General features: G+C 39.0%; 1 protein-coding gene across 1 annotated transcript in view; it reads right to left on the bottom strand.

The window, feature by feature from the left end:
- The window catches only part of slc30a6 (solute carrier family 30 member 6), a 146,527-nt gene that overhangs the window by 77,197 nt on the left and 47,074 nt on the right, over window positions 1-22,256 (bottom strand). The window contains exons 7-10 of the mRNA XM_057849282.1: window positions 17,066-17,146; window positions 9,682-9,717; window positions 6,199-6,293; window positions 1,170-1,218 (exon numbers count right to left, since the gene is read on the bottom strand). Of these exons, the coding sequence (XP_057705265.1) occupies window positions 1,170-1,218; window positions 6,199-6,293; window positions 9,682-9,717; window positions 17,066-17,146 (261 nt within the window). The remainder of the gene's footprint in view (window positions 1-1,169; window positions 1,219-6,198; window positions 6,294-9,681; window positions 9,718-17,065; window positions 17,147-22,256) is intronic.

Genomic DNA, 22,256 nt, shown 5'->3' with positions numbered 1-22,256 from the left:
AAATGAAATTGTGAAGCTAATTGAAAAAAGTGACATTCATCCAATGAATCGATTCACAGCAGAAGGATGATTGGATGCCACATGGAAAAGACTCCAACTCCCACTATATGGCTCCGATATAGTTCTGCTCTGAGACCCCCAATTTGGCCAAATTTCAAAACTGTCCGATATGCATGTGTGATGCATCATTGGAAAGCTTAAAATCTCAATTTTCCGGGGGAAGAAAAAATTTGAACAGGAGGACATTTTAAATTAAAAAAAAATTTTTAAACAGCAAAACCCTAACTGGAGGCGAGAGCACGCGAGAGCAGAATTAAAGACGCCACGGTTTTAGCGAAATATTATCGCGTACTTACCTTGTTTCGATCCAAAAACTCCATGTAGCATATCACCGAGTGTCAAGACACAGCTGTGAATGGCCACAGCCGGATATTTTTGGGATTTTATGGGTGAAACATGGTAATATAACAAGGGTCGCGATGCAGAAATCACAGACAACAAGGAGTGGTTAAGATTTTCTTTTTCATATAGTTACCCTTTTAAACGTTATTTTTCAATTGTTCTTTGTTTGGATGGATTATTTATCATCCAATATATCGGGGAAAATGCGACAGCAACAAAAAAAAATAGAGTTAAGTGATAGTTATTAGGTAGATATCCGTGACTTTTTTACAGACGCCATTTTTTTCATTGTGACGTCATTTGTTTAAAAGTTTAAAATATGCGAGTGAATAATTTTTTAAAGTCTTTTTTTTTTAACTAAATATTAGACATCAATTAATGATTCTAAGCTAAAAATGACAGACATTTCTAATAATAAATACGATTACTTACCTTTTTATGGCTAGGTTGAAACAAAAGCGTTTGCGCGACGTCTGTAAACAGGGGTTTCCAGGGTAAAACGGACAAATTGAAAATAGTTCCGAGGCTTAGTGCACCATGAATCTGCTACGGCAGCATATAGACATATTGTTCTATCAAACACAACAGTTGTTTTGGCTTAAAATACAGCAGTTTATTTTTAAGAGGGGTGCAAGAGCAGAAACTGCTTTTTCAGCCTTGTCTGTGTTTTCCGCCATGTTTTTGTACTTTTCATTTCACACGAACGAGAAACGGAGGTGCTGAATAGATTGACTCGAAGGATGTGGACAACGTTAAAAGTTAGTTACCTTCTGCTCAGATCCGCAACGTGTTCCTGAAGCCAACTGCTGCTGGCCGCTGCAAAACACAAAAACCTTTTAGTCAGCATGCTTGCGACACATGATTGTGAATTTTATGATTTGACCTTTGTAGGTAGTGCGAAATCCATTGGTTTAATACCAAATCTAAAACTTTCAATCAAACATCTATATTAAAAACACCCATTGACGGCGTGGGACGTCCAATCTATTTAGACTGGGAGCGATCGTTCAAAAGCTAGCGCCGTCAATGCAACCGTTCCCTTCACGTCCTCCCTGGGCGACCGTGTATATTACAAAAACTGCGAGTGTGTGTTGGGTAGGGGTGAAAGGCCTTGTGTTTGTTTTGTTAGGGTGAGGACGTCCAAACAAACATTTGAATGGAGTGACTTATTTATGAAGTGCGTGAAGGAAGAGCGCACTGACCCTGTGTGTGTGTGTGTGTGTGTGCGTGTGTGTGTTGGCACTTCGTTTCAGCTTCTACCCCCACCTTCGGCTGCCGCCGCCCCCCCGGCGCAAAACATCCCCACTGTCTGGAACATGGTTGCATAACACACTTTTAGTCTCGCTCCATCTGAGAGAGAGCGGTTTGATCCCCCTCCCGTTCCAAAATGTCAGATGTTAAGTGATGTTGAGACTGCTCACAACGCAAGAGTAGACAGCTGAGACACACACGCTGACCTCATTCATGTTTCCGTGTTCATAGCAACGCCGCCGAGGAAGAGGGAAAAAAATCTTCAAGTTCCTCAAAATCTTACACGGCGCAAGACTTTTGTTGACATTCCATTTTCAAATTTGACAGACTCATATATGGAAGGAATTGGTAACGTAACTGATGCGACGGCAATTTGGATGCTTCTTTCACATTTCACCACGTCAGGGGGGTGTCGTACTCATTTAGGTCAGCGGGGCAAATTAACCCTAATTTGAACTCAACCAAGTTTAAGCAGCATATTTGGAGTTTAACACCATTTACCATTACCATTTAATAGCTAAAAATTCAAAAATACGCATTATTTTATTTATTGTTTTGATTTTGAATTCTTTTTATTACTTTCATTTGATTAAAGAAAGAGATCGACCGATATGAGTTTTTCCAGGACCGATACAGATTATTAGTAGTTAGACATTTACCTTTTTAGAAATACAAGTCTTTCTAGCCATGGATCGCTTTAACAGAACGTGAATATTGTTAATACCTTCTTGTTGATTTATTTTTATAATAAACAAATACAGTACTTATGTAAAGTATGTTGAATGTATATATCCGTCTTGTGTCTTATCTTTCCAACAATAATTTACAGAAAAATATGGCATATTTTAGAGATGGTTTGAATTGCGATTAATTACGATTAATTTTTAAGCTGTGATTAACTCGATTAAAAATTTCAATCGTTTGACAGCCCTAATCCAGGGTCCATAAATCTAAATTCAAGACTTTTAAGACCTTTGTTAATGCCATTTCGACGGAAAATTAATACTTTTCTTGCACCCATTATTTAGATAATATTGAATCATATTAAAAAAAATAAAGCACTGAACATCAAATTTAACCTCAATTACTAAGTGTGTTTGACAAAAGAATGCACATTTACTGAAGATACAATTAAAACACATTTAAATATAAGGTCTTTCAGATTTTTTCCCCCCAGGATAAAATGGATTTTACACTATTTTTGTAAAGCAACTTCAGAAATTACATTTGCAATACAACAGGTTTCCCTTTTAAGAGGACCTAGTCAAGGTGGTAGGTTGGTGATTGTCAAGTTGGTCAGCTTAACTGGTGATTGTCAAGTTGGTCACCTTAACTGTAAAGTGCCTGGGAAAATCTTGCAATTGGCAGTGAAAGTTTAAAAAACAGCCACTAAATAGCAATAGTTTACCATTAATTACCACAAAATAAAAAAGCTACACACATGACCGTTTCCCTTGGTAATTGTTTTTTTCTAATCACATTACAAGAGGTCTACAAAACACATGTTAATCCTTTGTTAGCTATTGAAGACATTTCTTTTAATCAGATAGAGAAAATCCATACTCTTATTCAATCAAGAACATTTAAATATACCAGGAGGTGTTTTACTGTCACCTACATTATAATTTGCCTATCACCATGCCATGTTATTCAGATCAACGTTACCCCGCACTCGTTCCAATAATAGTGTCAACCGTGTTGTGTATCTGAGGGTAATGGTGGATCTACGACTCCGGTTTATCCATGCTAAGGGTAGTGCACCTGCCAATACCCCATTGAACATGGCTAACTCTTGAGTTAAAACTACGAAATTCACATTCATTCGAAAGGCAAACCGTGCAGAAATACATTATTGCATCTAACACATTTTAATTGGAGAAATTGGCAACTTACTTTGAAATGTTAAGCAGGTCCACTGCCTTCGCATGACCCATAAACTGCAACCCAAAGTATCTGGATGCGACTTGGTCGCCGATCCAATACCTCACATGCTAGTCCAACTGTTTGGACTTGGTTGTCTTGTTGCGGCTTTTGTCGAACATAGCAACTAAGGCATCTGAGCAGTTCCTTACGTTAGCACACAGTACTGTGCGATTGCCTGCTGTTGTGATGTTGATGCTAATGATGCTAACAGCGCGCACGCACAATGTGGATTATGATTTGTAGTGCAGTGCATAGGGATGGGAATTGATAGGATTTTTACGATTCCGATTCCATTATCGATACTGATTAACGATTCGATTCTTTATCGATTCTCTTATCGATTCTAATTTGGGGAAAAAGAAGAACAAACGTTTTGACTGGCATTGAGTTTGTTTAATCAGAAGTCACAACCTTAAAAACTCACAACAAGGTCAAAAGAGGCCCAAAGCCTCAATATTAACTGTGGCAATAAGTGGCAAATGCACAAGAATGTAACATTTTACTGAAACATTTTTGTAACAGAAATAAAAAATATTGGTATATATTGGCCTATAGGTCGTTGGTCTGCCGTTAGCAATATGTGTTAAACTTGCAGGGGTCCCCAAACTTTTTCCAGTGAGGGCCGCATAACTTTTCCCTTCTCTGATGAGGGGCCGGGGTCAGTTTGTAACAAAAAAAGTGTGACGGTTGCAGAAGTGCCTAAATGTAAAAAATTATTGTTTTTCAGAATGCCACAATCAAATAACCCTTTCTGGATATTTCACGGAACAAAAGTAAATAAAATAAAAATAATAATATAATAATAATTAATAAAAATAACACTATTAATCAAATAGATAATAACCAAATAACCCTCTCTGAGTTCTTCACAGAAAAAGGCCAGAAAATAATTAACACTATTGAGAAAAAAAATAAAAAAAATTCAAAATGCTCTCTGGTATTGTTCAGGGGGCCGGACCAAATGTCGGGGCGGGCCGTATTCGGCCCGCGGGCCATAGGTTGGGGACCCCTGTTAAAGTAGTGTTTACCAGTATATTGAAATGCATGCCTTTTAGTTTTTATGGTGCTTTCACGCTCAAGTGGGGGCGCCCTTGCGCTTCCTCACGCGAAGAAGAACGCGCTCACGTGAAGAAGAAGAAATGCCGCATCCAAGCAAGTGAGCGAGTTAGTGAGAGGGAAGCACTGCTGCGACCCTACGTTCTTTGTTAATGCTTGTAAAATATCTACAGAGGCAACGCCTGTATGTATCATCTTTTGTGTTGTTGTTGTGTGTTTCCACTCGCGATCGGACACTTAAATCCAGTTGTGTAGTGGTTTGAACGATGTGCTAATGCTAGCGCACGCATGCTACCTGCTTTGTTATTGCTGAATTAGCCGCTAATCATCGCTGATTTACGTTGATGCAAACCTGTTTGTTATTGGGGACGAAATGGATTTGTTTCATTTCTATTTTTAGTTTCACTCTTCAAGTGATAGTTGAATAAAGTCAGCAAATTATACCAACGTCTTCTGTATCGTCATTTCGGAGTTTAGCTAGCTGTATAGCTGTCTCTGTGAGGACAGTGCAGTTTTTTTTTATTCCCTCCCGATGCAGTTATCTCCACCTTCCCTCCGATGCAGTTATCTCCACCTTGCAATGATTGTAAGTCGTTTTGTTGTAATTTTTCCTCGTGAAGACACACTTTCGAGCGTTTGAACCTACGTGCTGTCATTGTTATGTTTACAGCTGCAATGCTCGTGCTAAACCATCGTAACCTTTCATTTTCACCCTCTTTCCTGGTGAAGTGTAGCCAAACTTTGGAGCGGGTGGTTCTTGGCGCCATGCTAGTTTGATGTGTTTGAACAACAAGACAGTCACGACGCAATATGCGTCTTCAGGACTCGTTAAAGGGATCGTTAAGGCTTTTTCATTGTGATGTCGAGGCCTCGAAACACTAGGAACCGGTTCCGAATTGGAATCGGATTTCGATTCCCATCCCTAGCAGTGCATCGTAAAAATTCTACGCGTCATCTTCGTTATGGATTTAAAAAAAAAAAAAAAGTTTCGTCACAGATATAATTTAGGTTGCACTGAGATGTTCTTCAAAATTAAAACCACGGTGAAAAAATTCCAGACTTACAACAGCTAATTTAATACTTTTAATACCTTTAATAATGGAAAACTAAATTCAATGCTTTTTTAATACTTTTAATAACCCGCAGGTACCCTGTAATCTCAACCAATCCCGCTGAAAGATTTCATGCATTATCAAAAATTTATTTATATAATTTTTCGCTTCACAAATAAAAACAAAAAATTGAACTGAAACACGATTTACTGTCCCCCTCCCAGTTTAAATAGAATGGACATCAATCCCCGTCATTGGTCATCATTCACTGCCCAGTTACTGAATGAGTGGAAAGGAATGAGAAATAACATCAGAAATGATGACGTATGTTAGCATATGAAGCTAAAAAGATTAGCCTGAACATGTGATTCAACATTTGTTGACATTCCGACATGACGGAATTCATCAACTCAACATAATCCAGCACGAAAAGAAACAATACGTTTTTGTGCTTCCCTCTGGAGTCCGCGGATTATTATTATCGTTATGATTATTAGGATGAGTGTTGACGTACCTTGTGACACACACGCGAAGGGTTTGTTGCGTACGGACAGAAGTGTCAGCAGGTTGAAGAAGAGGGCCACAAATGTTCCCACCAGCAACCGACCGCTATAAACACACACAAAAACATCTCAATTTACTCATTTTTGTGAAGATGATAGACATACAATCATGAGTCGACCAATTATTTTGAATTAAATTAATTAAAATGAGTTTATCACTAGTGAATGTCCAATGGATCAGGTGCCTAGTGGTGGTAGACAATTAGTTAAAAAATACAATGCTTTTACTCTGACTGAGATGCACTCTCCCACCAATTTGTTGATCACTTATAGATTTGTTCCCATTTGTACTTGTAGGATGTGAAAACCACACAAACCAAAATAAAAAAGCAAAAACCACAGAAACCATTCATTGAAGGTGCGCCTATTAGTGTGGAAAATACGGTAGTCGATATTTCCATCCCTAATCTAAAGCCTGCTCAAAACATTAATTTTGTCTTAAATAGTGTTGCAACGATAAATCGTTTAACTCGAGTACTCGATTAGGAAAAAAATATTCCAATTTTGATGCTTCGAGTATTCGTTTAATTAAAGTGGCGTTGTAATGGTTTATTTTGAACGTGTTTGCATTTAGTTTTATTGATCAGGGTGGATACACTGCTCTCTGGTCTGCCTCTTTTCACATGGCTGAATCAGCGTACCCAAGTGACGTCACCGCCCTGCGACGTCAACAACAATGGCAAGCTACTGCTTAATTTTTTGGTTTAAATTTTACAAATTTTATTAAAACGAAACCATTAAGAGGGGTTGTAATATCAAATTCTAACACTTCTAACATTTATCTTTTAAGAACTACGTGTTTTCTATCCGTGGTACCCTTTCAAAGTGTCACGTTTTTTTGGAGAGCAACTTTGTCGTGGTTTGGAGTGTTTTGGTTGCTCTCTGCACTCCGAAAGATTAGCGACAGCTGTGAGACGCTATAACTCGGCGAGCCTTTAAACCTGTCTCTTGTGACCAGATTACACCCCCAAAGGGGAGTACGCCCCTTACTTCCTCCCTCCCGGGCCCGACCCGATTGGCCGGGGCCAAAGACGGACAGGTGTCGGAGAGCGGACGCAAACCTTCTCCCTGGATGCTGCTCTCTAATCTCTTGTGATTGGGCTGGAGCTGAAGTTTTAGGCTCCTAACTGGATTGCCCCCAGTGATTAGTGGAGGCACTTTTATCAGCGCTTGTACGCACGTACACCACTGTCAGAACACGCTAATCCCTTAAAATAACATTTGAACTCACTTTCAAGCTAATACGCGCACAAAGCGTATAACAGCTCGGAGATGTCGATTGGTCGCATCCCCGAGTGGGTTTGCCTTTATTGTCTACTGTACAGTGTGTGATATCGCCAAAACGATCTAAAATTTTCCATCCACATTTTTCACGTCTAACGTCATTATCGCTATAAATAGGCCTGTTCTTGCAAAGCACATTTTGGGCTGTGGATGGCGCCAAATTTGCGCCAACTTGCGACATTGAGGGGATTGTAGTACAACCATTAGACCTCTAGATGCCCCTATCTGCACTAAAGTTAGCCAATTGGCTCTCCCTGCCAACCGTACGTAAGAAATGCATGCAACACAGTTAAAAATGGCAACACGAAAAACACAATTCGTTCTAATACCGCTATTTATTATTAATGACATCATGCTGAATTAAACCACAAGCATTCATAGATAATTAGATAACTTTAATGGGTAGATCAAACTCCCATGTGGCACATTAAAACTGATTAGACCATAAGAACACTCAGATTTCCATTCTCTGCGTATGCAGCTGAACAGGACAGCCAAAACAATAAAATGAAATAATGGATATATCTGGATAGTTTTAGGTTGCAGCCCTACTTGATACAATTTATATTTGTGGCATATCTATTGCAGGGGTCAGCAACCCTGGTCCTCGAGTGCCACTATCCAGCTTGTTTTCCACGCCTCCCTCCTTTAACACACCTGGATCAAATAATCATGATCGTTATCAGGCTCCTGCAGAGCTTGCTGATGTGCTGATCATTTGATTCAGGTGTGTCAAAGGAGGGAGAGATGGAAAACAAGCTGGATAGTGGCACTCGAGGACCAGGGTTGCTGACCCCTGATCTATTGCATAGACTTCACTATCAGTTGAAGGGACACGGAGCCGAATTGTAGGGGGCCTATATTCAAAAACATAAAATTCAACTTAGGCATATAGGAGTCTCCATGAATAGCGACATCAAAAAATTTAAAGTCGTTCCCAAGTAAAATCCCGATAATTTTTTTTTTTTTATACACGCGAAACAAAACTTAAAATGGGGATAACATTCTTAAATTTTATGCTAAATGCACAAAAATCACCAAATAGAGATAATCACCTATATCTTCAGGATCAAGCAATATTTAACATATCATATAAGTTTTTTGCCCAAAATACCCTTTTTTAAATTTTTTTAAATAAAAATAGTGTAAGTCTTCAACAGCTAATGAATCACTCAATTTTCACATCAGACACTCAATAATTGAGGAAAGCATGCAGAATCATCTTAATTTTACTCAACAAAAGCAAAATTTGCATTTTCCTATATTCAATCACTACTTATTTAGGTTGACTTGTGTAGGGATACAAAATCCAACATGGCGGCCGTCACATAACAAAGAGCTTTTTAAGAGTTTTTAAGTTTCAAATTCTTGTAAATAAATGCTTACTGAATTCCAATAGATATGAAAGTAAAACGGTCTAGATTCTTGGTTAAAAGCAAAAAACGGGCAGTTATGGTTCATTTTACGTAAATATTTCAAGCAAAAGTTACTGTATTGTGTAATCCAACATGGCAGCCATCAAAAACATTTTTAAGTTGAAAATTCTTGCAAATAAATGCTTAAATCGTGGAATTTCCATAGATATGAACGTAAAACACTCTACTCTTGGTTAAAAGCAAAAAAACGGGCGGTTATCATTCTTTTTACGTAAATATTTCAAGCTAAAAAACAAATTTTCCCCATTCATTTCATTGTATTTACAACGTTTCAAAGTGCATACATGGTGCGAAAAATAATTACATTGAATCTTCGACCAAAACACTCTCGAGACACTCCTGCCTGCTTGTATGCAGTAAAACCTTTATCCTATTTCCACTTAAATCCAGCGTTAGAACGCAGCCTTTGGTTGAGTTTATCACGGTGAAAGCTAACTCAACTTCTGCCTTGGTCGGCCCCCTACTGTAAAGCGTGGCGCAATGTCTGTGGGAGCAGTCTTGTCAATTGATGTTCGAGTCTATGTTTAATGTTACTTCACAAAAAAAGTCACTGGGTGAGGGGGCTGTCATGATTGTTATATGATTTCCCCCACAATAATGAAATATATTATATCCTGGCACATGATTATATAAACAGGCCCTTAATGTGATAGATTTTTTCCACCTTGTCTCGCTGCATTAGTGTCTTGTGATAAAACAGAAATGACTACTCACGTATGGACCTCGGGTTGCTCCATGAAGCGCTCCACACTGGCAAAACACAACATCAAAGTAGCATCACATTAGCTTCAGACGAAGTCATGTTGCGGTGCATTTGACGGAGACAGACGTCCGATTTGCTACGACTGGCGCCACATTGTGTAGGTGTTTATCGCTTGTAGACGTCCAATCCATTTGAAGTGGGAGGGTGGCAGCGATGTAATATAATGCAAAGCTACCATCACTAAGAAGCTTTGTATTTTAATGCCATAGCAAAAAGCACCTTGTCTTTTAACTCATTCACTCCCAGCCATTTTCACCGGAGCAAGGCCCTTCGCTCCCGGCCGTTTTACTGGATTTTGACTGATTTTGCAAGGCCCACAGAAAATTCTGTTCTATTCCTATATAAACATGAATCCACCAAAAGAAAGATTAGACTCGCTTCTTTCAGCAGAAAAAAAAGTTAGTTCATATCTTTTTCCATTCTTTAGAAATCAGCATTGGAAAATAGCTTAGTTTGAGGAGTTTTCCAATTTCTGATGAAAAAACACAGAAATTGAGCTTTTTGTGAAAGCATACATTTCAAACATAGCTTTGACTTTAACACAGCTATTTTTCACTTATGTGACATCCCAAACATCTGAATAATGTTTTCCTTTTACAAAATAAGATAAACAACAAGACAAATAGAGCTTTTGATCGCAAAGTAACAATTTATTTACACATAACTAAACTATTAAACTGTTGAACTATTTACGCACATACGTAACAAAGGGGAAGGCTCTCGGCTGCTCCCGTGGCTAATCTAAGGACTCTGGATCATGATCGGTCTCCCTTTTTTCATCATCTTCATCGTTCGTTTTAACCTCGGGCTAAGGAGTAACGCAACGTGAGCTCCGCAGAGTGCGTGTGGAACCTGACGCTGTTGTGGACGTCACCGTCTGTCTCATCAAGACAGATTTTTAAAAATCTTTCTATGGCGATGGTTTCGTTTTCTTTTCAAATCACTCCTCCAGTGTCGTTTGCCTTTTTTCCCCCCGATCGTTCTCCACATTTTTCTAAAATTCTCGCTTCTTCACAAGATCCCTCCAACTTCCATTCCTGACTATTTTTCTTCACTTCCTTTCTTGGCCCGAGATGAGTTCTTAGTTTGCGCTACTGACCTCCAGTGGCCAGTTTTATTGCTTTAAAATGAGTTTTGAGCTTTGTGCATTGTATCTTAGATACATAGGAACCTCTTGTCAAAAAAAACAAAAAAAAAACCCCCGCAAAAGACGTATAAATACGTTTTTGGGACACTAAAGCAATTGAAAGTAGAACGTATTTATACGTTTTTGGGAGCAAATGAGTTAATTGAAACGATTTTAGTTGATGAATGAATATAATAGCATACTCTTTAATGCCATTAAGTGAATTTCAGTGGCAGTCAAAAAACGAAGGTTCATTGACTGCCAGTTCAAACAGATTGGAGTCATTGGACGTCACTAAACGATTAAAACATTTCAATTGACACAAGGAGAATGACTGGACACTACAAGATTGGACATATATCCTCGTCAAAGGCATGGAAAGACTCAAAATCAAGCTCGGCTGGCGGTTACTTGTGCGCATTTGTACGTGAGAGTGAGTTGAGTGATTGAGACACGTGACGTAAATAAAAGGAGACGAGGTGAGAACAAAAAGCAAGTCCATTTACACAAATGCGCATCGACACCCCAACGACACGCACCCATCTCGTCTCGGTCCGCTGTCAATGTTTGGAGCGCAAAGTGACACCGGAAGCTCCACTGTCTACAAATTTGGAATTTTAACAAGCTTTCTGAAAAGATGTGGTGTACAGCAATGTTGACAAAAAAGAAGAGCATTTCTTCAAAACAATTTTCATTAAAATGACGTCATCGGTATCAGGGAGCTTGAAGAAATAATGTTCCGATGCTGTAGAATATGTGCTTTTCGAGATCTAGTTACCAGCCGATGGTCGCCCTACCCAAGATGGGCCACCAGCTACACATGCCGCTGGAAATAAAAGAGGCATTCGTCACCCTACCCAAGATGATAGACATCCAATCGTGTGGCGTCCAATTATCGTTCTGCTGTGATTTTCAATGAGTTTATCACTAGTAGACTGATGCTGAATGAAAGGAAAATTAGCGCAGTCAATGACAGCCAACAAGTTAAAGGGAACCTCGGATTTAAAAACAATTGCTCGCTTTTGCTAAAATATGTCATTAGAAACACATATTATTGCCATTGATTTAAAAATCTACAATATTTAGTACATGTTTTTGACCCATGTCTTAGGCGCGCAATGCACGCTGGGGGTGATGATGCAGTCGGCCAGGACTGGGAGAATAACTGTGCTAGCTAGCAAACGAAGCTCGTATGACGACTGGCATGATTTTGTCTTATTCTGCAGCTGGTCAGATTGTTTTGTTACAGAGCTGTCAGAGGAGTTCCCAACGTGATACCTGCATCCCATTCCAGCTCATCACAAGTGTCTTTAAACCGATCCTAGGCGTCTTGCTAAGAATTGACTTGCTGCCATTTGACAGTTTGTATATCTCTCCGTTGCTAGTTGCATCAATACCTTTTTTTTTTTTTTTTTCCGTCTGCCTCACCCACGGTTTTCCCTCGTTTTTTATTTTTTTTTTATTGATCCCGAACTACTACTGCTGCTGCTACTACTACTGTCACGGACCCTTTTTGTGTCTCCCTTTCAGCAATCGCATGTTTTTTTTGTGTGTTCAATAAACATTTTTAGGCAATCTCTATGTTATTGTTGCTTGCTGTCTGAACTGAGCCGCGTTTTCTAACTCTGTGGTCAAGCCATCCGCACTTTCTTTTCAGTTGCGCTTCCCTTTCAGGTTTTACCGCACAGAGAAAGACACCACATGTGGGTTGCAATTGCTTTATGAGGAATATCATTACTAACGTCACGTGGACTTGTAGTCCTGTGGTCTTTGCACTTGTCTGTGGAACGGGAAACACAGGTTTGAATCCCGCTAGAGACCTTCATTTAATTGCTTTTGCTGCTTGTTTTGTGAAATATCGACTGTGCTATCCTGCTCATCACTTTTACGCTCGGGTTCTAATTGGATTAACAGACGACGTTTGTGACGGTGAACAGTGACACTGTTTTTTCTTTGTTTTTTGTACGCTGTGGTAGCAAGGCAGCGCCGCCCAGGGACGTCACCGCCAAGACTGCATCGCGTCGTCAACATTCATTTGCTGCCAACCCCTCCCACCTCAGATGGATTGGATGTCTAGCACTGCCAATGAGTTAAGCAGTGTCTGACCTAGCTATGATAGCTTGCTATGACAGCAAGTGAGTATGCAAGTAATTTAGTATGAAAGACATTTAAAAAAAAAATTTTTTTTTCAAAAAACTGCAATATCGGGTGCCGGAATCGATATTGGGCCCTAAAAAATGGTATCAGTCAACACTAAGTGATAAAACTTACCAACAAATAAAAATTATCCCAAAATACATCTTACTAATTTATACTTTTTAAAGAATTTTAACTTATTTTTAGGGGTGAGACACAATTATGAAAATGTATATGATTAATGAGGAGCATCGTAATGAATTAACTGAATCAAATTCTAACCGGGAAAAAAAATAGTTTCTGGAAAAAAAGAAGTGCTTCTGATAGAAGAACCAGAAAATTAAATGGTTGATGGAAATGCATAATACTCCATGTAATTTAGCAAAATAGTATGTGGGTGAAATATGTCAAGATAAACCAATATTTTTTAAATAAGTTATACTTTTAGCTGAAATGTGCTTATGCAAATTTTTAACTAATCCCTCCCACACCTCCTTATTTTAAGTGTGAAGTTTTTTTTATAAGTGTACACTTATTCTTGGTAAGATTTTTTTGCTGTGCAGGGCTCCTCCAGGTTTCATCCAGCAGAAACCACTCGCTTATTTGTAAAGATGACCGAGAAGCCATCTGCTGACGCGTCGCATTCCAGACTCCGCACCAGCAGGGGGCAGCGTGCCACCGGGTGAATACTTGACACAAAAACAAAGCAGCTGGATGTCTGCCAGGGTCAAATGCGCGCAGGCGTCGCTCTTGTGTTTCTCCACTCATTTAAACAAACTTTTTCTTGTATTTGAATTGAACCCTTTATGAGCCCCGCCCCGCTAGAATCCCACCCAGCCCGTTAGAAAGCAGCCAGACAAAGATGACAACTTTAAAAGAGACCCAGTGGGGAACGGTTCACTGTGTCTGCACTTGAGAGTGACCACGAGGGAGGTCACTTTAAGGTCACTACAAATTGTTGCAATCAGGCTGTTGCTAGGGCAACTCAACCACTCGCATTTTGAAATCAATCTGCATAATGTGTTTTTAAACTTGAATTCTTAACAAGACTAGAAGAGTCACTGAAAGGAAACCCTGTGAATTTATTCAGTTTTGAAGGGAACCTCAGACTTAAAGATTCTTAAGAAGCCACAATTGTTTTCTTTTACTAAAATATGTTATTAGAAACACATTAAAAATATTGCCATTGATTTAAATTTTTTTTAATATTTAGTAAATGTTTTGACCTAGGGAGGGACCTACCAATGGGCGCTCGGGGTGATAACGTGGTTTGTCACTGTAACTAGACGAACACTACCGATGTTCTGCAATTCCTTCCTACATTGGTTAAAAGCAGCGAGTACTTCCTATTTGTGTTTTTATTGAGTCTTTTATTACCTTCTCATTGCCTCAAAATACTTTTTGCATGTGTTTCCCTCTCATACTTTTAAGCATTGTTTTCTTGTGGTAGCTTTAAAACAGATTGGTGATCTGTTGACCACATTAGTCACGTCGCGTACTTAAACCCCCCTTATTTGATATTACTACGTTTAAGTATTTTCTTCAGGCAACTTTAGTATGTTCTGTCCGTATGCAGCTCCTGGCTGGATCACATAATTTTGTACCCTTGAGAATAAGGGTGTAACGGTATTTGTATTTGTATTGAACCGTTTCGGTTCTGGGTGCTCGGTTCGGAACGGAGGCGTACCGAATGAGTTTCTGACGTAATGTAACCCTTACCTTTCGAGGCTTTGAGTCGATCGGGTTACTGTTTCTGGTAACACTTTATAATAACTATCCGTTTTACTAGTTAATAGATCATTAGTAAACTGTTGATAAATGATTTATTGTTGATTTGTGAAGTATTTGTTAACAGTTTGTTAAGCATTTACAGGGTGTTCCAATATGGTTGACCCCATTCTAAATGTCCATGCTATTTGATGGCTCTTAATGAAACTATATACACTTTATGTTGAAGGTCATAAGTTTTATTTGTTAAATATACAAAGAAAAGTACAAATATTTGTTGGTTCTATGGCAGATTTTCATAAATGTGCAACATGAGCGCTACCTGCAAAATGCCTTATCAAAATGCCTTTTCTTTTGAAGTGAACGGCATTTCTTAACCTGAAAAGATAGAAATGCCAAACGTTACACACAAAAACTTGAAACGTTTCTACACAAACTGTGTTTCAGGTTAAGAACACCCTGTAAATGCTTAACAAACTGTTAAGAAATACTTCACAAATCAACAATAAATCATTTATCAACAGTTTACTAATGATCTATTAACTAGTAAACGTATAGTTATTATAAAGTGTTACCCTGTTTCTTTGTGTAGATTATATTTACTCCGTCTTCTCTACTATAATGAGGACCAACACGGTACAACAGTACAACCCAGAAACATCAATGGCGCGACAACGTGGCCGCCACGAGAACGCAATGAAACGCGGGCGTAAAGTCAATCAGCCAATAATGCACACCAGTTGCAGTGCGGCCGCGTGTTAGACGCGTCCCAGAAGCGGCTCAACCCGACGCACGAGAAAAGAACGGCAGAGTTTATTATTTGACGCGAGACGCGGCCCTCCTGCGTCAAACTACTAGCTAGGCTCGGGCAGACCGGAAGTCACTCGTGTAAAAATACAGTGGATCCGGTCGATTTTCAAACTAATATGCAATCGTAACCCACTTTTGAGTCCATCAGATCTCTTGAGTGGTAGATCGGGGCACAGTTGACTTGTCTTTGTTGATTTACTGCTGTCTTCTCGGCTATAATAATAACAAACACGGCCCCATGTTCAATACAAAACCCTCTTACCACAACAAAACAAGTAGGAACTAATATTCACATAGGAAGTAAAGTTATACAACATACAATATACAATATAAATGAATACTACATCACATTTTTAAAATATAAACACATAATAAATGATCGCCCATTTAAATCAAATAAATTGAAATGAGCTAAAACACCTGTATTTAAAAAATAAGTATAATATACAGATCCTGCTTACACAATTAAATTGATTAATTTCTGTGTGGCGCTTTAACTTCAGAAAATCCACCAATAAAGCTTTTGAAAACCGTTCATAAGAAGGAAAAAAAAAATGATTCATTGAGGTATTTCATTTGTAAAATACACGTTAAAATCTTTGTCATTGGGATTGCTTTTCTTTTTAGCACAGGACTTTTTTCTTTTCTTTCTTTCAGAAAGAACGCTGACCAATACGCGGGGTCTGATTATTATTTTTAAATACCCGCTATACTTTTTGAGCAGAATTCTAGCTTTGTATAGGCTACTGTTCCTATTGTTGAAAGCACAAAAGTGTGTAATAAACAACTAGCACATTTATATTTTGCATTTTGTTTTCTTACTGTACCGCAAATGAACCGAACCGTGACCTCAAAACCGAGGTACGTACCGAACCGATATTTTTGTGTACCGTTATACCCCTACTTGATATACATCTTGTTTATAAAGTCTTCGAAGCAGGCAATCCTTGGCTGAGTCTGATTCTTTTCTTCTATATTGATACTTGTCTGGGTGTTCAAAAGTGAACTTCCCTGACAAGTTGTTGATCCATTTCCTTAGTTTCAGTGTCGTAAGTGCTAATTTGGTTAATGTAAAGACAGCTTATTTTTAAAGCATCTCTGTCAATGTTATAAATGAACTGATTGGCTGCCATTGACGGCGCTAGACGTGATCATTTCTCTCCCTGTCCAAATGGATTGGCCAATGAGTTGAGATGAATGTTGCCCAATATCATCTTGAACTTCATAGGCACTGGGCCACGCTTGAGTTGTAGTAAACACCGGGTGTGGGAGAAAGCTAGCAAGGATGGGGTCCAATTGTTCTGTTCGGAGATGGGGGGAGGGCACCCCGTATGAGGGCCATAATGGAAGCAGACAGTTGGAGAAATGTTTGGTGTTGTTGTGGAAATAAAAAATAATGGAAATTTTAATGAAGGAAGACAGAGTGATGGAGAGATGAACAAAGACGTGTGAGCGACTTCAAATCATCACAAACGCCTCATGATACTTCCACGCCGTGCACATGTGTGTGTGTGTGTGTGTCGGTGCATACACACCTCTCCTTGAGGATGAACAAGGCTCCCAGCTGGACCAGCACAGTGGAGGCAAAAACGGCCAAAACCTCCAGACGGTCAAACCTGAACACAAGCAGGTCACATGCTTAAGAGTAAATAGTTCAGCCTAAAAACTGACACAACGCTAAACACGAGGCTTACAATAAACAGCCATGCAAAAACACAAGTCAAAAAACGCGTGAACATGTATACAAAAAACTCAAAATGAATACAAATATACAGTAGGCACACAAAACACACATCCAAATTCAAGCTCATGTCTACAAATATACATGTGAAAGTGTTCACATAGAAAACACACAAATATATTAAATAGCAGGAGAAAAATTAAAAAACACACAAAAAAATATACACGCAAACTCGCATATATACACACATATAAGGGCAGGATCTGTTAGTGACCCTGTGACCTCCCCTTCCATCTATTGTCATACTGGGCCCCCACTCAACTCAAGCGGCGCGAACATGCCAAGAACATACTTATAATTCATAATAATAATCATAACTGCTTTTGTGATTTAGGTTTGGTGTGGACTTTAACACCCTTTTAACCCTTTAACACCGAATGTGTCGGTGGCGACAAAATTATGCATATCATCTTTGAAGCCTCGTCACGCTATAATTACATCACCCAAATGACACTTGCTGGTCTCATTTGAAAGTGTGGAAGTTGAGGTCCACGCCTGTTTTTACTTGAAGTCAATAGACCAAGTAAAACAGAAAATAATGTCATTTGACATCTATAGTTTTATTGCCCTCATCAAGCATTAAAACGCTGCACGGACCATGTGTTTATGTCCATATTTCCATCATTTCTTGTCCTTTTTCAAGACCTAAAGCACCACGAAAGACTACATAACCCAGGAGCAATTGTGAGGTCAAGAAAGACTGACGTAACGTGAACATTTTTAATAAATTGCCAAGCGAGGCGCCACCTAAGAAGATAAAGGCGATGTAGCGAGCGAAGGAGGGTTGGATTGAGCGAGCGACTTTGAAATGTGCGGAATGAATCGAAAACTAAATTTAGCGCAAGCTAATGCATCAACTCGAGGAAGAGGACGGACCAGATTTGTCGTTGTTTTCTTCGGATGCTTCTTCGGAGTTAGGAAGAGTGACAGGCTGACAGCATAAATGGCGGAAGAGTGGGCTGTGTGACGCAATGTATGATGCAACCCTTAAGGGTTATTATTCCAGGGGGAAATGAGTGGCATGCCTGAAAAAAATTGAACTGAACTAGTTTATTGACAAAATTTTTGAAAATACTTTTTTTCAATGTTATATTTGATTTTTTTCCCCACTATCAATCTTTTCAATTTGTATATAGATGTGTGTGTTTGAGAAGCTTGATTGTATGTACTAGTATATACTAGTTCTGCAACGATTAATCGATTAACTCGAGTATTTGATTAGAAAAAAAGATTCAAATTAAATTTTGCTCCATTGCGTATTCGTTTAATTAACATTGGGTTGTAATGGTTTATTTTGAAAGTGTTTGCATTTAGTTTTATTGACTTGGGTGGATACTCTGCCCTCTAGTCTGCCTCATTTCACATGGCTGAATCCAGCTGCTCCTTGTTAAGACCAACATAAGGCAAGTTGTTGTTTGAGATGTTTTTTAAATGGATTTGGAACTTAGTTTATAAGTATATTTAGCCATTTTTTGTGGGAATATGTGTCTGAACCATTTCTTAAGAGCATTGTAAAAAAAAAAAAGTCAGCATTTTATAGCATTTAAGCTAGCGGGCTTTTGCTGTGTATGTTAGCCAATTGTTCTTTTGTGGTACATAGATCCTCATTTATTTAATTTTTTATACCATTTGAGGCTCAGCTCAGGTATTTTAATTTTTCATGTTCCTTATCCGATTACTCGATTATTCAAGTAACTAGGTCATCAATTACTCGACAATTAAAATAATCAATAGCTGCAGCCCTAGTATATACTTTTGATAAGGTGACGAATGCAATAGCTAACCTCACAAAGAGATCTCCTTAAAACCCTTTTGGTGTTAGATGATATATATTTTTTCACTATTTTGCACTATTGGTCTACTGCAGGGGTCGGCAACCCAAAATGTTGAAAGAGCCATATTGGACCAAAAAATATATATATATATATAGTATACAGCATGTGTTGCCATGATTTTTTTGCGGCTCCAGCTGTATGTATCTGTATTAGCTATATCAGCCTAGTATCAAAACAACTTACTTGGCTAAAAATACATAATGAGCCTTCGTGATTTAAATGCTGACTTTCCCTGCAGTGCATCCAACGCACTACATGACTACTCTGCTGTATGATGTCACCTCAAGTTTAACTTCATTACAATATTAACTCATTTGCTCCCAAAAATGTATAAATACGTTCTATTTTTAATTGTTTCAGTGTCCCAAAGACGTATTTATACATCTTTTATGTTTTTTTTCCTACAAGAGACATCTCTAGGTTCTGATGCAACTTGGCTCCAAAGCAGAATGCTGAAAATCCATTTTAAAGCAGTAAAACTGGCCACTGGAGGGCAGTAGTGCATCTGGTAAGGCCCGCATCCCGATTCAACGGAACGAACGGCTGGGCCACACGGCCGGGGTGCCGGCGGAAGATGACCGAATAGACAACCAGGAGGCCATCGGCGGACGACCGAGCAGAACAACCGGGAGGACGCCCGGGATGCCAGGCGCTGGACAACCGAGCAGAAGGACCGGGACCACCAGTGCAGCGGACGATGTCGTTGAGTCCGAGCTGCTCGCCGAGCAGAGCTAGCCCCGCCATGCTCACCCGCTCGTGTCCCCCGCTACCCTCCAGTGTCCCTCGACTCAGCCGGAAACGCGCAGGGCCAAGCCAGTTCCCCCCCCCAGGAACACAACATGCCCCAGACAATTCCTCAGGCGAACTCCGCCACGAGGCAGTAGTCACCACAAAAGAAAGACTAAAAAAAAAAAAAATCCATCTTGATGAGACAGGCGGCGATGAGGGAAAAGTTTAACCCGGCTGTCGCAGCCACAACAGCGTCATCTCTCAGTTCAATGGTTTAGTTATGTGTAAATAAATTGTTACTTTGCTAGCAAAACCTCTATTTGTCAAGTTGTTTATGTTATTTTGTAGAAGGAAAACATTATTCAGATGTTTGGGATGTCACAGAAGGAAAAAATAGCTGTCAAAGTCAAAGTTATGTTTGAAATGTATGCTTTTACAAAAAGTTCAATTTCTCGTTTTTTTCATCAGAAATTGGAAAATTGCTCAAACTAAGCTATTTTCTAATGCTGATTTCTAAAGAATGGAAAAAGCTAACTAACTTTTTTCCCTGCTGATAGAAGAGAGTAATCTTTCTTTTGGTGGGTTCCATGTTTATATAGCAATTGAACAGAATTTTCTGTGGGGCTTGCAAAATCAGTCAAAATCCAGTAAAACGGCCGGGAGCGGAGGGGGTTGCACCAGTGAAAACGGCTGGGAGTGAATGAGTTAATGAACTGTTTCATTGCTTTGATGAAATTTAAGAAATGCAATAAAGAAATCCAATTTTTTATTGGATTTTAAAATTTTTTTTATTAATCCAATTTTTAAAACGTGCATAACATGCCCCTTATCTGGGCATGTCTTTGATTTTCTTTATTATATCTCAGTTTTGTTTTTGAAGTCTGCAAATAGGTGTTCTGATATGTTGATGAATGTCTCCTTCATGTACGCACCTCTGTGAACGGTTTTCCATGCTTTATTATCTCCCGGGTTGCAACAAAACTTGCAGCAGTAGTGAAGTTTCCCTTTTTTGAATCTATTTTTGTGCTGCTCTAAGTTTTTCAAAAGTAATGCAATCACACTTTTTCTCACTCCATTTCCATTGCTTTTATGAAATTAAAGATATACAATAAAGAAATCCGATTTTTAATGTCAATTTTATTTTGAGGTTTCGAAAAACAACAAACGTGAACGTGCATAACATTCCCCTTATCTGGGCATGTATTTGATTTTCTTTATTTCGGTTTTGTTTTTGAAGTCTGTAAATAGGTGTTCTGAAATGTTGATGAATGTCTCCTTCTTTGGCTGCCATTACTGATCATCCACCAAAGGTGTACATTATGGTTTTCCCTCTTAAGGACATTATGACATTTCCTGTTGATTTTGGGCCAAACCAAAATCATGAGGCAGGCTGTCCTTCGAGTTTGACACTAGTGTGATAGACAAACCAGAGTTAAATGCACTGTTTTTACATTGGAGACTAGTAACGACTAGTCTGATTTTTTGTCATATCTGTTTGTTTTTTTTTGGCGTGCCTGTTCAGACTGCCTTTATCCATAGAGCCCGTTCAAGTATTATGCATGCGCACTAATTCTCAGCCCAAGATGCGATGAGCAAACTGACCCGCATGCACAGAAGCATCAAAACAAATGACTACACATGCTGGCTATGTCATTCCAGGGTGATCATACAGTGCCCTCCATAATTATTGGCACCCCTGGTTAAGATGTGTTTTTTAGCTTCCAATATATATATTTTTTAGTCAAATAATATGGGACCTTAATGGAAAAAAAAGTGAAAAATCCAGCCTTTAATACAAGTGCATTTATTCAGTGGGGGAAAAAATCCCACATAAAGAAATAATTATTTGACATCAAATAATGCGTGTCACAATTATTAGCACCCCTGATGTTAATACTTTGTACAACCCCCTTTTGCTAACAAAACAGCACTTAATCTTCTCCTATAATGTTTCACAAGCTTGATTTTGTGTCTGGTGAACCATTTCTGTGTAGATTTGGCCATATGTTTAGGGTCATTGTCTTGCTGAAAGACCCAGTGACGATCCATCTTCAGCTTTCGGGCAGAGGGCAACAGATTTTGATTTAAAATGTCCTGGTATTTCAAAGCATTCATGATGCCATGCACCCTAACAAGGTTCCCAGGGCCTTTGGAAGCAAAACAGCCCCACAGCATCACTGACCCACCCCCATACTTCACACTGGGTATGAGGTGCTTTTCAGGATGCGCATCTTTCGTGGCACGCCAGACCCACTTAGAGTGTTTGTTGCCAAAAAGCTCAATCTTGGTTTCATCTAACCAAAGCACTTTTTGGTTCAGGGTTCTGAATTCTGATTTGGGGGACTTGACAGTTCAGACTCCAGCCACATTCTGGAAAAATGTGGCCCAGTTCGATTTTACGAAAGTGACCTAAATCGAATT

The sequence above is a fragment of the Corythoichthys intestinalis genome, chromosome 10 (assembly GCF_030265065.1).
Source record: "Corythoichthys intestinalis isolate RoL2023-P3 chromosome 10, ASM3026506v1, whole genome shotgun sequence".
Taxonomy (NCBI): Eukaryota; Metazoa; Chordata; class Actinopteri; order Syngnathiformes; family Syngnathidae; genus Corythoichthys; species Corythoichthys intestinalis.
Note: the sequence above shows the minus strand (reverse complement) of the source record. Positions and strands in the feature narration are given on the sequence as shown.